At 39.4% G+C, this 14,213-nt stretch overlaps 1 protein-coding gene across 3 annotated transcripts in view; it reads left to right on the top strand.

Annotated features, from left to right (window-relative positions):
- LOC133518096 (zinc finger protein chinmo) overlaps positions 1-14,213 on the top strand; it is a 111,905-nt gene that overhangs the window by 92,984 nt on the left and 4,708 nt on the right. For all 3 annotated transcript variants that reach the window (XM_061851676.1, XM_061851674.1, XM_061851673.1), the window contains exons 3-6: positions 8,304-8,527; positions 10,941-11,257; positions 11,856-12,061; positions 13,107-13,298. In XM_061851676.1, coding sequence (XP_061707660.1) covers positions 8,304-8,527; positions 10,941-11,257; positions 11,856-12,061; positions 13,107-13,298 — 939 coding nt within the window. The remainder of the gene's footprint in view (positions 1-8,303; positions 8,528-10,940; positions 11,258-11,855; positions 12,062-13,106; positions 13,299-14,213) is intronic.

The following is a 14,213-nucleotide window of genomic DNA, read 5'->3' as shown; positions in this document are numbered from 1 at the left end:
TTGCTGTATTTGATCGGTGGGCGGAATTGGATGTAACCTCAATAGTCCGTAATGGGCACGCATAAGTTGCAACTAAAATGCCGTTTGTTGTTTCTGTCGTTCTGGCTCATTATTTTATGTACCTATATTTGTTGTTACCACTTAAAATGTCTCAACAACGAAAACGTATTACAACGAACAAGCCCAAAAAATCAGTGACGCACAGATAGCGTTAAAATGTTTTGAAATTAGTGCATTACAATGACATAAAATCAGTTTTGAACTATTTATGATCATGAATCATAAATCATGATGTTAGATTGAGATCTAGCTCTAGCTATATCTGGTGGCGTGTTTTCCCAATACAGTGTTAATTTTTAATACAACTGCAAAATAAACGAGAGGCAAGTAGTAGTGCTATGAAGCGTTTTCTCAAAGAATAATGTTAGGATTACTATGTAATTATAATGCATGTTACGATTACTAAAGAGTTTACCCAATTCCACGCTAGATGTCACTGTACATAGTAATCCTACATGGCGGTGTTAAGGTTTTTCTTAGCATAAGGACCCGATACACTGATAATTGTAAAAGTTGAGAATAAGTTAGGAGATATTTTGTGTATGGACTTGTGTACCGCCAGGGACCATTCTGGACCATCTTGATATTTAGTAAATCCTCCTCTTTGCGCTCGATATATATCCGCTTAGGACGCTGCTCGGCTTTAGGGCCAACACACATACCCACGATACGACGCGGTCTCACGTTGCGGCGTCGTGCAACGTTACGGCGGTGTATGGCGGGGCCAACACATACCCACGATACGACGCGGTCTCACGTTGCGGCGTCGTGCAACATTACGGCGGTGTATGGCGGGGCCAACACACATACCCACGATACGACGCGGTCTCACGTTGCGGCGTCGTGCAACGTTACGGCGGTGTATGGCGGGGCCAACACATATACCCACGATACGACGTCGTGGGTATGTGTGTTGGCCCTTAGGCAGTTTAGTTTGTAATTGTTAGTATATACTGGCTTATGTTATAAAGCCGTGTTTCTCTTTGCTCCACACCGCACGCCCCACCACTCCCGAAGTAACGTACTTCAGATACTACTACTTAAATAAAAGTGCGTAGTTAAGTTTTGAATGTTTTTATTAGTGTTATGCTTAAATATTTTGCAAGTAAAAATAAAAGTCAAAATCTACTTTTTATTACACATATTTTTTATAAATTAATTCATTAGAGCCTATATGATTAATTGATTAACTTATACAGTAGGGCTAAGATGGTCAGCTGTTTATCATTTGTCACCATGCCTGTCACGTTCTAACAAGTATGTAAGCGCGAAAGTGACGGGCATAGTGGCAAGTTATAAAAATGGCACCATGATACCGCCGCTGTACTCTTGTTTGTTGTCACCCTATTATTTTGGCTCATTATTTTATGTACAGTTGCAGAGAAAAGGAATCCACCCTGCATCGAAGTTTGTATGCAAAAGTGCTAAGCTAATACACGTTATTTTTAAACCATGTCCCAACACCGAAAACGCATTTTCAACTAACAAGCCCACAATCCGTAGCGCATCAGTGACGCACAGATAGCGTTAGTAGGTCTCGGAACGAGGCCAATGTCAGTGTTGCAAGCGCCCGCGCACCCAATGTCGTTGTCGTTTAATTTCCTACTACTGCAATGATGCGTTTATATTACTTTCAAATTGTATTCATTGGTATTTTTAAATAATATAATATGAGAATGGAAGTAAACGAAGGGTCGGTTGCACCTAACTGTCTGTCACCGTTAGAGCGTTCGCTAAATATTTTTGTATGTAATGTTTCATACTTCACGGCTGTGTGACGATAATCAGCCCGTCAAGTGTCGATGGTGCAACTGGCCCTAAGTACGGTTGTGTCTTCTACAAGTATTTTGGATTATTTCCGTAGATTTTTTATCTGAGGTTTTTTTCCTTATCCTTTCTTATTGGATGTTTATCTTCGTAAGACCCGGGCCATTTTTTGCGCTTTTGAATTTGGAACTTTCTTTTATCAATTCTTAAAAATGCTAAAATAATTGCTACGATACTCCAATAAGTAGGTACATATGCAGGGCTTCCCTGTTTTTTTTATTTCGAATGTAATAAACACCGATTTTCGGGTATTATTACAATATTTTAGGACCTTTACTGCTAAATAATAGTAATAATAAACAGACATATGTCTTCCTGGTTCTCAAGGAAAAGCATAAATACACTTGTAGGATTTGTATGACATGATGCCACAATACCTTACTGAAATACGACCATATTAGTTGCCGCAACCGATACGCGTTCCACAAAATTAACATAAACATAATGAAACGGCCCAACTACCGAATTCGTTTGGTGTGTACTGTGTACCAATGTTTTCTGTTTTAAATCTGTGTAAACAAAAATGAAGGAGGAATTAAAGAGGAGGAGTATTATTTAAATTTATAATTATAGTATTTAGGTATATATTTAGGGTCCCGTTTACACATTGATCTTCTAATCTCGCACTCGCACAAAACACTAATCAATGTTTAAATAGACCCTTAGTTTAATCTTCGTAGAGTCCGTTTATGCTAAGCTAACTCTGCGTCGACTCTACAGGGACAAAGTGTGACAGCGCCACTAAAAACGTAATATTTACATAGGAATTTGACTGTATGTGCTGTTACTAAAAATATCCCTAGATGTACTTATAATTATATTTATATGAGTATCTATGACTGAAACGACGTCTAAAAGATAAATGTCACTGTAAATGTCATCTCGCTTTGTGTAGTAGAGCACAGCACAGCGGATGTCATTCCAGATCTAGATTAGAGCACAACTGGGGACGTACCTCCACCTTGCAGAAAACCGATAACACTACACCCTATTCATAGTGTTGTGTTCCTGCCGGTGAGCAAGGTTGTCAGAGCTCAACGAGGCTGCGAAGGGTTAGGGTCGGCAACGCGCATGTAACACCTCTGGAGCTGCAGGCGTCCATCCTATAAATATTTAAATGCATAGAAGACATCCACGACTCAGTAACAAATATCCATGCTCATCACACGAATAAACGCCCTTATCAGTATTTGAACCCGAGACCATCGGCTCATAGGCAGGGTCACCCACTAGGCAAGACAGGTCGTCAAACTGTTAATTTCCCATCGCCGTGATGCAATTGTCTTTTTTTCAGTTTATGACTGACGCTCGGTAATTATCCAATTTTACTCCACGATCTATTCGGCTGGAATATTTAATATCCGACATGTTAAAATCAAATTCAGACGTATAATTCTTGCTTTTACCTCCTAAACCGCCGTAATTAAAAATACAATACGCCCTTTATGTTTATTTAGAAACATTACTGTCATAAATTGTCACAACAACCCTGTAAGTGGAGGATTATCGTTAAGCCGGTCATTTGTCAACGTACCATGGCCTATCCCAAGTGGATCTCCTCGAGCCCGGGGTAGCTCCGAGATATTGTGATAAGATTGATAACTGACCAACTCTCGAAGTTCTATTTAGTGTTTTTGTGGATATTCTTTTATGTTGTTGGAAGTTTTTCTTTCTTTAACTTTGGTATACTGATAAGGTCAGGACGCTAATGTTTTGAGTTTGTATTTATTCTGTGTATTTGTTGACGACCAGTTTGGCCTAGTGGGTAGTGACCCTGCCTACGAAGCCGATGGTCCCGGGTTCAAATCCTGGTAAGGGCATTTATTCGTGTGATGAGCATGGATATTTGTTCCTGAGTCATGGGTGTTTTCTATGTATTTAAGTATTTATAAATATTTATATATTATATATATCGTTGACTAAGTACCCTCAACACAAGCCTTATTGAACTTACTGTGGGACTTAGTCAATTTGTGTACTAATGTCCTATAATATTTATTTATTTATTTAAGACGCGGAAAGAGAAAACCTACGAGTAACTTATAAATAATTAAAAGAAAAGTAACTACAGTTCTTTGAACAGAAATGTAAAGAAGTCAAGCGTTATAAACTTTTTACTGGATAACCCATTATATTCAATAAGTGATTTTTTGGACATAACTGTATAATTTATAATCGCATACCTATTCGACATTGTCTTTGTTTATTATTGATATTATTTGACGATCCTTTTCAGGTGAATAGTTAATGAAATGAATTTATTTGCATTATCTTGCTATTCTGACGATCACAATATAGATTCTTATAAATTGACCTTAATTTAATGTAATTTGGACTTTGGCCAAAAAAACTGCCGAACTGTATCTTCGGTAGAGTCCGACCAGAGTTTCGGAATCGGTTTCGGCATAAATCATCGTTTCGCTGAAGGTTCGATTTTAGCCGAAACTAGAGCAAAACGCAACCTTTGGTTTTTGTCAGACTCAGACACTAGAAAATATCCACGGTCTACCCTTGCCGCCCTTACTCAGCGGTCTTTCGCTACCACCTTACCAATTTAGTCACAATTTGTAGAATTATCCTGAACCTTATCGAATAAAACCGTGATATGTTATTTTTACTAGCACAGTTTCTAACACATTATCAAATTCGGCGATATCTAGGCGGCAATGTAGGCGATAGCACTATCAGATGCACAGAGGGCCCGAAGGTGAAGCGGCAGATACGAGTAGAGATTACCCATAGATCGTCCGTCTGAACTATTTCCACACTGATAAACGAAAATAAAACTTCAATGCATATAGGTATATTATATTTAGTCAGATATGGACCATAATTTTTGATGTAATTGAAATTGAAAACATAGGTATTGTAAAGAACCCTTTAAACTTTGATATTGGTGCATAAACTTTTGACATTTTCTTTCTTTTAGATTTTCTATACACCGTAGATTGGTAAAACCCGACAGATTTTAATCACGCATTCCTGAGCTCATAAGGGGCAAAAAATGTTATATGAATTTTGGTTTAAAATATGCGTTTTCTGCATACAACTTTTTTTTTCTTCTTACATCTTGGCGAAAGACAAACATTACAACAAATAAGTAGTTTATTTACACATATAAAACTAGTAGGTAGGTTACTACCTACCTACTAGTTTTATTCTAATTAACTATTAGTGCATCTGCATTTACGTCAAACAAGACACTTAAACCTGTTATACTAAACACTTGGCGCATAATCAAATATTAAATGAATGACTTTAAAATCAGCGTAGTGTCACGTATTGTCGATCTAATATGAAATTACGTCCAATTTAACGCGAAAAAGCATCAGTCGAAAATGGACTTTGCCACTAACTAATAAACATGTAAGTAACATAATCAAAGTATAAACAAATTCTAAAAACTTCCCGTCGCTATCAAAATACAACCTTATTACGAGGTTTTAGAGTTGTAATTTCATTGGTGAGGTAAATAATGAGACAAGTGCAGAACGAAGCAGCGATCACGAACGAGGAAGTGTTTGCAGTTATTCCGTAGGCGGTGCTCGGCCGTGCAGCGCAGCGGATTAGGCTGCCCGCTGATTTACGATTATTATACGTGATTTGGGGCTGATTGACTTGCTTAGCGTTAAAAATAAGGGACAATATGCGAGGTATTTGCCGCTTGAAAAATTAATCTAAAGTCAGATAAAGTTTTTTAAGTAGGTAAATATAGTCAGCAAAAATTATGACCAGTTTTCGAGAATTAGGACGTGCGTTTGTCTTCCTTCATAAATTTGCAAATTTGCAATTCAAATACCTCTAGGTATTATCCAATGTATATCATCGTCATATCAGCCTTTCATCGCCCACTGCTCTCTCTAGGCTAGGCCTTTATTTTAGTATGCCATTAATCCCGGTCCTGTATATAGTGCAGTAGGTATTGTTTTGGTGCTAGTGGCCTTTAAGGGCGTGTAGGGCGCTTACGCTGTTATCAAAACAACGCCACTAATAGAGGCATAACTACACAGCGCAGTTTGTTCTGGCGCAGTCGCTCAAGGCTAACCGTATTTTGTTCCGCGCGACTCGACTGACGTCACCGTCCAGATGTACTTCTGGCTTATTACACTTATCGCTTACCGAGTTAGGGTCAAACGAACCAGTCCAACTATGTTATCTAAATCCGTAATAACTTTGCGTGGTTGGAGATCAAACTTGTATTGGTTTGTTTGAGGCGAATGCTTCTCTGCATAAGAAATGGGAATACATCCCTGCTGTTATCAACGAGGAAGATACCCTTACTATAATAGGTTTGAATTAACGGCACTTTGGGTAAAATTACTTTATATTAACGTCAACTAAACCTAGTACCTAGTATCGGATGTTTTAGGATGAAAGTGACATCAATCATCATGTTGTTTCCGCTCTTTTTCCTCCTGCATCATTGACGTAATGACTTCAGTGTCAAGTGTCGATTGAGTCATGACTACTTTAAAGTATACTTATTGAATGATATCTAATTCATGATGTATGAGTATCTTGTTTTATTTTTATTCAATTCATATGTCACATGTCTTTTAGTAAAAGATGCAACAGGAGACAGTACCTGACAAGTAAAATTCAAGGAAATCTGACGTATGAATAGGAAACACGAAGAATTTAAATGTATACATTTGATGCGCACCATGATTTAATGTGTTACCTTGAGAGTCAGTTTGTCATAGTACTCGTAGGTTAGTAAAATAACAAACACATTAAGGTAATAACCCCATCAACGTCATTACACTTGCGATCATTTCATTTTGTGGTCATCAGTGTCATCTATTTCTAATTGAGAGCAATGTAAATGATTCCTGACGGTTGTAGTACTTGTAGTAAAAACTTTGTACTCTTATGCTGCTCAACTGTGTCTTATTAAAAAGGAATAAGTAATATCGAAAAATGGTTCTACCTATGCATATCCCAAATAAAATTGACAAATGCATTATAAAACAATTCTTACTGTGTAACACGTTACTTTGCCATCTCTCATTTGGTTGACCATAACTATAATCTCGTTAGTAAGCTTACACCGTAACTTGACTACATTCAAAAAATTTATCACAGCCAGGCATAGTGGAAGTCGGGCCCTTGTCAAAGTCTCATGAGGAACATGATAGATACACGTGACAAAAACTTACGCCGCTAGTGGGCAAGCCCTAAAACTGAGAGAACGGTTGTCTGATAAGATCTCAAGGATCATATTTAACCTATCCTACGAGTATATAAGGAGATATTCATCTGAATGCACTAGAAGCCGCACACATTGTTTACCCATTAGAAGAACGTAACAAAGCGTCGACCCAGTGTCATATAACTCATATAGAACGACATAATATAGCTTGGATCTCGTGTTCGCAGAATGCACGGACGGACCACCTTACTTTTACTACGTAGTACCTACTCGCGTCCGAGATGTATACAACGACAATGTAGTATTTATAGAAGTTTAGTCAATACAAGACATACTATGGCTACTATTATTATTATTAAATGGAAGCCTTTCATCTTCTATTAGTACTTCCATTACCTTTGCTATGAATAAACTTTAACCTTGATAATTGACTTCTCTTTGTTGCAATATATGTCACAGTTGTAAGTTAACGATACTTTTTTTAACACCGCAAAAAAATTATTCATTTGTTTTTGACCCTGATTATAAATGTTACATGTGTTTAACATAAATAACAATATGTTTCAATATAATGCATGTGAAATTAATATGATACTATAATAATGATGATACTACACTCTTTGGGGCGGCGTTAGATCAGTGAATAATTATTATGGAGATTATAAAATTTGAATATTCGAATAGGAAGCGGTTCAGATTAAGGACATCGCACGCTTCAGTGGATAATAATCTAAAATGTACATCTTAGTGTTCAGAACCTTCGAAAATTCCATAATGAATATGTATATGTTTTATTTTTAACTGCACATTTCCAACTCAATAGGCGTCGTTCAGTCCTTAAACGTACGAGCAATAAATTCATTGATGATAGTCATGAGCTGCCGTCATAGGCCGTTTATATGACTAGGTAGATACTACAGGGAATTCAGATCTCAACGGTTCTTGAGTCTTCTTCAAATTGCAGATAGGGATTTTGTGATGACGCCATGCGAATATTAAAAATTATTTAAGGTGATTTGCGATGAAGATTGATCTATTTAGGAATATTTTAAATCTTACTTTAGGACCCACTGAGATTATCTTTAACAAGAAAACTACGCCTTCTTCGCCTTCGATCATTATTAAAATAAAACAAGACTGATTGTTTTGACAATCCTCAAGAGATTCTAAAAAGGCATTGAACGTCTTTTAGCGTATACATTTACCTAGGTCTAAAACGTCTGTTTAAGTAAGTGTTCTATAAAACATCTCTTTATATTTCCAGGCCGCCAGTTCAAGGCTCACAAAGTAATCCTAGCGGCGTGCAGCAAGCATTTCCAAGAACTCTTCGACACCGCACCGCCCAGCCATGCAGGGGCCTGCTACGTCATACTCGAGGCCACCACGGCGGACAACATGCAGGCGTTGCTGGAGTTCATGTACAAGGGCGAAGTCCACGTCAGTCAAGATGCGCTCTCCAGCTTTCTTAAAAGTGGAGAGAACTTACAGGTTAGTAAGATAGTAGCGACAAGTGTCGGTAGGCGTTTATATTCTGGACTGACGTGTGAAAGCTGCAATTGTCTTGGGGCGATCCTTGTCGGAGGCGTTCAGCTACTACTGCAGCCCTAAAGCCACTGCGGCAGACAGCATGTAAGCGCTGCGGAGTCTAAGTACAGTCAGCAATGCTATTGAATTAGCAGCCTTGCGTACACTTTTTTATATGTAGAGGTGCTAAGCTAATAGCTTTACGTCACGTCAGTCAGGATGCGCTTGAAAGTGAAGAGAACTTACCTGCTAGTAGAATGGTAACGAAAAGCGCAACGGTTGGTTTTTTTTTTATACCACGACGGTGGCAAACAAGCATACGGCCCGCCTGATGGTAAGCAGTCACCGTAGCCTATGGACGCCTGCAACACCAGAGGCATTACATGCGCGTTGCCGACCCTTTAAAAACCTGTACACTCCTTTTTTGAAGAACCTCATACTGTAGCCCCTCGGGAAAACCTCGGCAGGAAGCTCGTTCCACAGCCGAAGCGTTCGCGAGAGGAAATTCCTCTTAAACCGCACATGGATGCCATTATAATTTGGAAAAACCCGCTGTAGTTTTCGGAAATATTATATATATAATTGTGGTGAATTTTGGGATGCTTAAATTATGTTTGGTAGTAGATGACTTCCGGCTGTGCGTGTATATTTGAGACGGACGATGCGCATGAGCTGCTTGAAGTTCGTATACAAGGGAAAGGTATTATTTCTTAAGACTATACCGGGTGTGGACTGTAATATGAGCAAATAATTAAAACATAGATTGTACTCCTCAAACGGTGACACTTGTACAATAACTTTAAAAAAGTCTTTAGATTTCTTATTTTCGATACAAATTAAATATTATCTCCAATGTACACCATTATCATTGTAATTGACGTTTCTTGTCACGCCTTAAACAGAACAAAATTCGCAATACATTGCGTCTAAGAATAAACTTTAAAGTCGCTGAATAATGTTGGTTAGCTTGAGGAGTACAATATACAGTTTAAGTTATTGGTCCTGTGACAGGCCACATACACCGGGGTATGTACCTAATTGACAGTCCAGTTAAGGGTGAAGTGCTTGTCACGGCCGCACAGCGCCGATAATTCTGTTAATTCTCGGCTTGCATGATGATGACTCTTACGGATATAACGTGTGACTTAAGCGTCATTTTTACAATAGTGTCAAACCTATTAGTGTAAGGCCTGAGTGGACGATCGAGATGGGCGTGCAGCGGAGCGGGACTTGCGGCGTGCATGTTAAACAAATGCAAACGTATAGAGGCGGCCTTAGTGCACGCTGCTCAAATCGCTTGTGAGCCCGACGCCACGCTGCACGCCCCGCCGAACGTTCCGCTTCGAGCGTCCACTCAGACCTTACGCTTATTGATAAAGGTATATCGCGTTGCTACAAGATGACTTCTGTCTTTCGATTATTTTACTTCTGTTAGGATGTGATTGAACTCTATCCATAGACCGAAAACAAGCACTAACATTATTTACTTAGATCAGCAAATTTTGCATTTCAACTGTCAATTAAAACTTGCTTTAAAAAGCCGACAAGTAAATCAATATTGAACGTTCAAGCTTTCCAGATACCAGTTTTTTCCCATTGTTCAAATGCCAATTCAGACATTGAAAGCTAACATTCCCCGACACGGCTTTGTAAACAGTCTGAGCTACCAATTAGCAATGCAAACGGTTTTTCGCGAACGCTCCGCAGATGCGCTCTACATAATCTAATGACTGTGGCCTCATAATCCAATCTAGGACCCTGTTTAGTACTTTTTTTTTGCTCCTGTGACAGGCTAACTAAAGTACGCTTTATTAGACTTTTACGATTTTTACACATTATCATAGAGAAATAAGAAGTAAGCTTGGAGTGCTCACTCCATAGATCAGTTTTGGTACCAAAATTCTTATTATTTCGTAGTCGACCTCTGGCATCGAGTAGCGGAATTATTAGTACTGCTACTTGGCAAAGTTTTTGCTAGATGTTGCGACAAACGAAAATTTTAATGCTCATAAACTTTCAGTTAATACTCTAACCGGAATAACGGGAAATCTATTTTCATTATTAACTATAATACAGGACTAAACTTAATCGCGTATAATTACAAAAATGAGTAAATTTTAAAACTTAGGTGGGTATAAGCGATTAAGTATCGTGTTATACATAGTTAATGAAACCTACACTTTTTTTTTTATTAGGTGACCCTCAAGGAATAGATCTTAACATTTGGACATTTCCAAAGTGTTTTCATATGGGCGGCTACAAAAGCTTGTGTGCGTGTGGTTTCTTTCTGGAATCAAAAGTTCTCTAATACAAGCGTATTACAGAATTTGATTCCAGAAAGGAACCTTAAATAACAACCTTCGTCAAATACTTTCAGGTCAAAGGTCTCTCAATGGAGATGTCACAGGACGCATGGGTAAAACAGCAGACGCAACAATCCTCAGAACGCCACCAGACTCGCATAAAAACGAGCCCAGTGTCCAACACGGGGAACTGCGACGGGCCCGAGGCCCAGCAGTCGCACACGTCGTTCGCGCCGATAATCCCGGGCTACGGGCTGCCGATCCACGGCGGCAGTGCGGGGATGGGACGCTACGCGCCGCCCGCGCACGTGCCCCTACACCCGACGCCGCATCGAAGACCTGCGCCGCCCAAAGCATCGCCATCTCAGAGTCCACATGCTAGGAATTATAGGTAAATACACGTAGTCCGTCTAAGCTAATTTAGCATCGTCTTCATAAAGTGTGGAGTGCCACAATAAACGTAAGTATTTTTATGGACATTTGCCATCTTCCCCCTTTATTTAGAGTTACCTCACTCAAAGTTAACTTGGTCCGATTCTATTTACAGTGTTAAATATGAGCATTCCCTCCTTTTACGATCTTAACAGAGCAAGGTCTATGGCATCGTATACCTACAAAAATTAAAGTTTTCTATACGTTCTCGACTATCCTTAAAGAAGTATCTAATTTGTCGGACAACGCTAACTTAAATATTTTTCAATACACTAACAATAAGAAATACATTTTCGATATTCTTTTTTTATGCAGTTTTAGTCAAAGGCTCGCACATTTCTACAGGTCTCCACGGGAAGACCAGCGTCAAGATACCTGAAAGGTAACTTGACATCAAGCTGAGGGGAGAGATTTAATAGATTTAAGCAATATTGTAAGCGTCCTGAATAAATTTATTTTCTTTCTTTCTTTTTTCTTTTTGGATTTGCCGAGATACTTGAATATCATCGGGAGACATGTGCAATTTAGTATTTAATAATATATATGTATGTTTCCAGACAAAGCTCATCATCGTCGCACTGCGGCAGCGTGGCGGAGGAGCCGGACACGCGCTCGTCGCCGGGCGCGGGCGCGGGCGCGGGCGCGGGCGGCGCGCGCTACGACGAGCCGCCGGACTGCGCGCAGCTCAACGCCGTCAAGAACAACGGCTACGAGCGCACCGACGACCTCATGGAGCGGCGGGACACCGACCAGGGGGCTGAAGGTATCTGTGCAATTACACTTCTTTTAGAAACCGAGAGACGCCGTACTGCGGCATCATCGTTAAGGACAATAGCTAATGACGTATGGCGGATAACCTCACGTAGGTAAACAGGGACCGGGAAAAGCATTTGTTTCATATACAATCACTTCACTTCCTTTTTTGTTCAAACTCTGTCACATAACAGACTGCAGTAACGGATGGACGGAAGTTCTTAAAAGCATCAATATCTGTGCTTTTATAGAAACTTTATAAAGTATCTATCATTGATCAGATCACAATTGACTGTTATTTCACTCGTCAAGGTACATTACTATGAACAGTCAAGTCTAAAAAGTTTAAATCGAACACTATTTAGATCGTAAAACTCAAACTGAACATACAATATTATGTTGATATATTATGAAGTTAAGTCTTAAATTAAACCTAGAAATAAAATTAATGGTAATAAACAAACATGAAGTAAAAATATATAAAACTAAACTTACCTATAAATCCCCAGTCACAAAAACGTATACAATACTACAATAATTAAAATAAGCCAACTGATCAAATAAAACCGCTTCTCAATGTATTATATCGTCTCTAAATATTTCCTTAAATATAATATGTATATCGCCTAAAATGATTAGCCGTCAAATAATGTAAAGATCAATACCAGACAGAAGACTAGACTAAGAGCCTGTTGGGCTTTTTACGATATTTTGATTATAAGTGGTTAATATACAATAAATTGTGTAAAAATATTTCCGTGTGTATATATGTCATTTGTACGGAGAATCGGTCGTCCACTAACCATTAACTTCTTAAGTGTAAGGCCTGAGTGGATGCTTGACTTGGGCGTGTAGCGGGGCGGGGCGTGCGACGTGCATGTTAAACAAAAGCAAACGTATAGGAACGGCCTTAGTGCACGCCGCTCTAATCACTTGTGAGCCCGACACTACGCTGCACGCCCCGCTGAACGCTCCGCTTCGAGTGTCCACACGGGCCTTACACCTACGGTGACAAACGGTTTGGTGCAACCCTTGGATAATCTTTTATGTTGCAGATTTACGGGTTAAAAACGAGAATGACTACCACACCAGCGGCTACAACAACGCGTCGCCGCCGGCCGCGACCATGCCGCCCAACTACCACGACAAGCCACTCGCCACCTCGCCCGTGCCCAAGCCCACCGCCGACATGACGTGGCCCACGAAGATGATCACGAGCAAATCCGGCGGCATAGCCACCCCTGACGGTGAGTTTGTGAATACCACTATAACGTCAGACCAAGCTAACGTGTGGCGCGAAAGGTATTAGAAATGAATGTAAGGTCGCGGACTGGACGCAAGCGGCGCGCGGCGCGTTGAGCGGCAAAATAAATACAGAATGTATGAACATTTAGTCTATTGCAATATAATATGTAATGGCCATAATTTTACGCTCGCTGCGGCGCGCGCCGTTTGCGTCCAGTCCGCTGCCCAAGAAAAAAGGAAAACAAAGGTAAAGGTGGATGGGCTGTGTGAGGGATTATATGGAAAGAAAGCAGGTGAATTATAAGATGACGAACGACAGAGAGGTATGGAGGAAAAAGACATGCTGCTACCCCTCAGATCATAGAATGAGTGCCACCTCAAGGGAATAAGAAAAGAAGAAGCGAATTATGACTGTAGTCTGCTATTAGTACATGTACATATTAGTACATATATACAGTCCGAGTTTAACACTAACTCTAGATACAATTTTCTATTTTACACTAGTTAATTAACAGTGAAAGTTCAATTTCGTTTCTTATATTTCGTGATTAATAATTCAAAGGTACGAATGAAATATTTATAATAAAAGTATCTATAATCGGTTAATGGTCCTGCCTTTTAAATTGTCATACAGTATCATAGAATAAATAATTCATATTCAATGGCCAAAAATACTGTGTATTCAAATGCCCGGTCAAGGCCGTACGCATCGGGAACCGTGTCGCATTTGAATTTCATATTTCATTAGTTAACCGGTAAAAAATATGTGAAAAAATATCCATCGACTCGCACTCGCAAAATTGATTATTGATGAGATTCAGTAGAAGTAATAAGGATTTTTGTGTTTACAATTTTCACTGCCTCCGGAGCGGTCGATTACGCTAATCTAGTAGCGAAATATCACGGAGCAATAGTAT

Source organism: Cydia pomonella, chromosome 5 (genome assembly GCF_033807575.1).
Source record: "Cydia pomonella isolate Wapato2018A chromosome 5, ilCydPomo1, whole genome shotgun sequence".
In the NCBI taxonomy this organism is placed as follows: Eukaryota; Metazoa; Arthropoda; class Insecta; order Lepidoptera; family Tortricidae; genus Cydia; species Cydia pomonella.
This window is presented reverse-complemented; position numbering and strand designations above follow the sequence as displayed.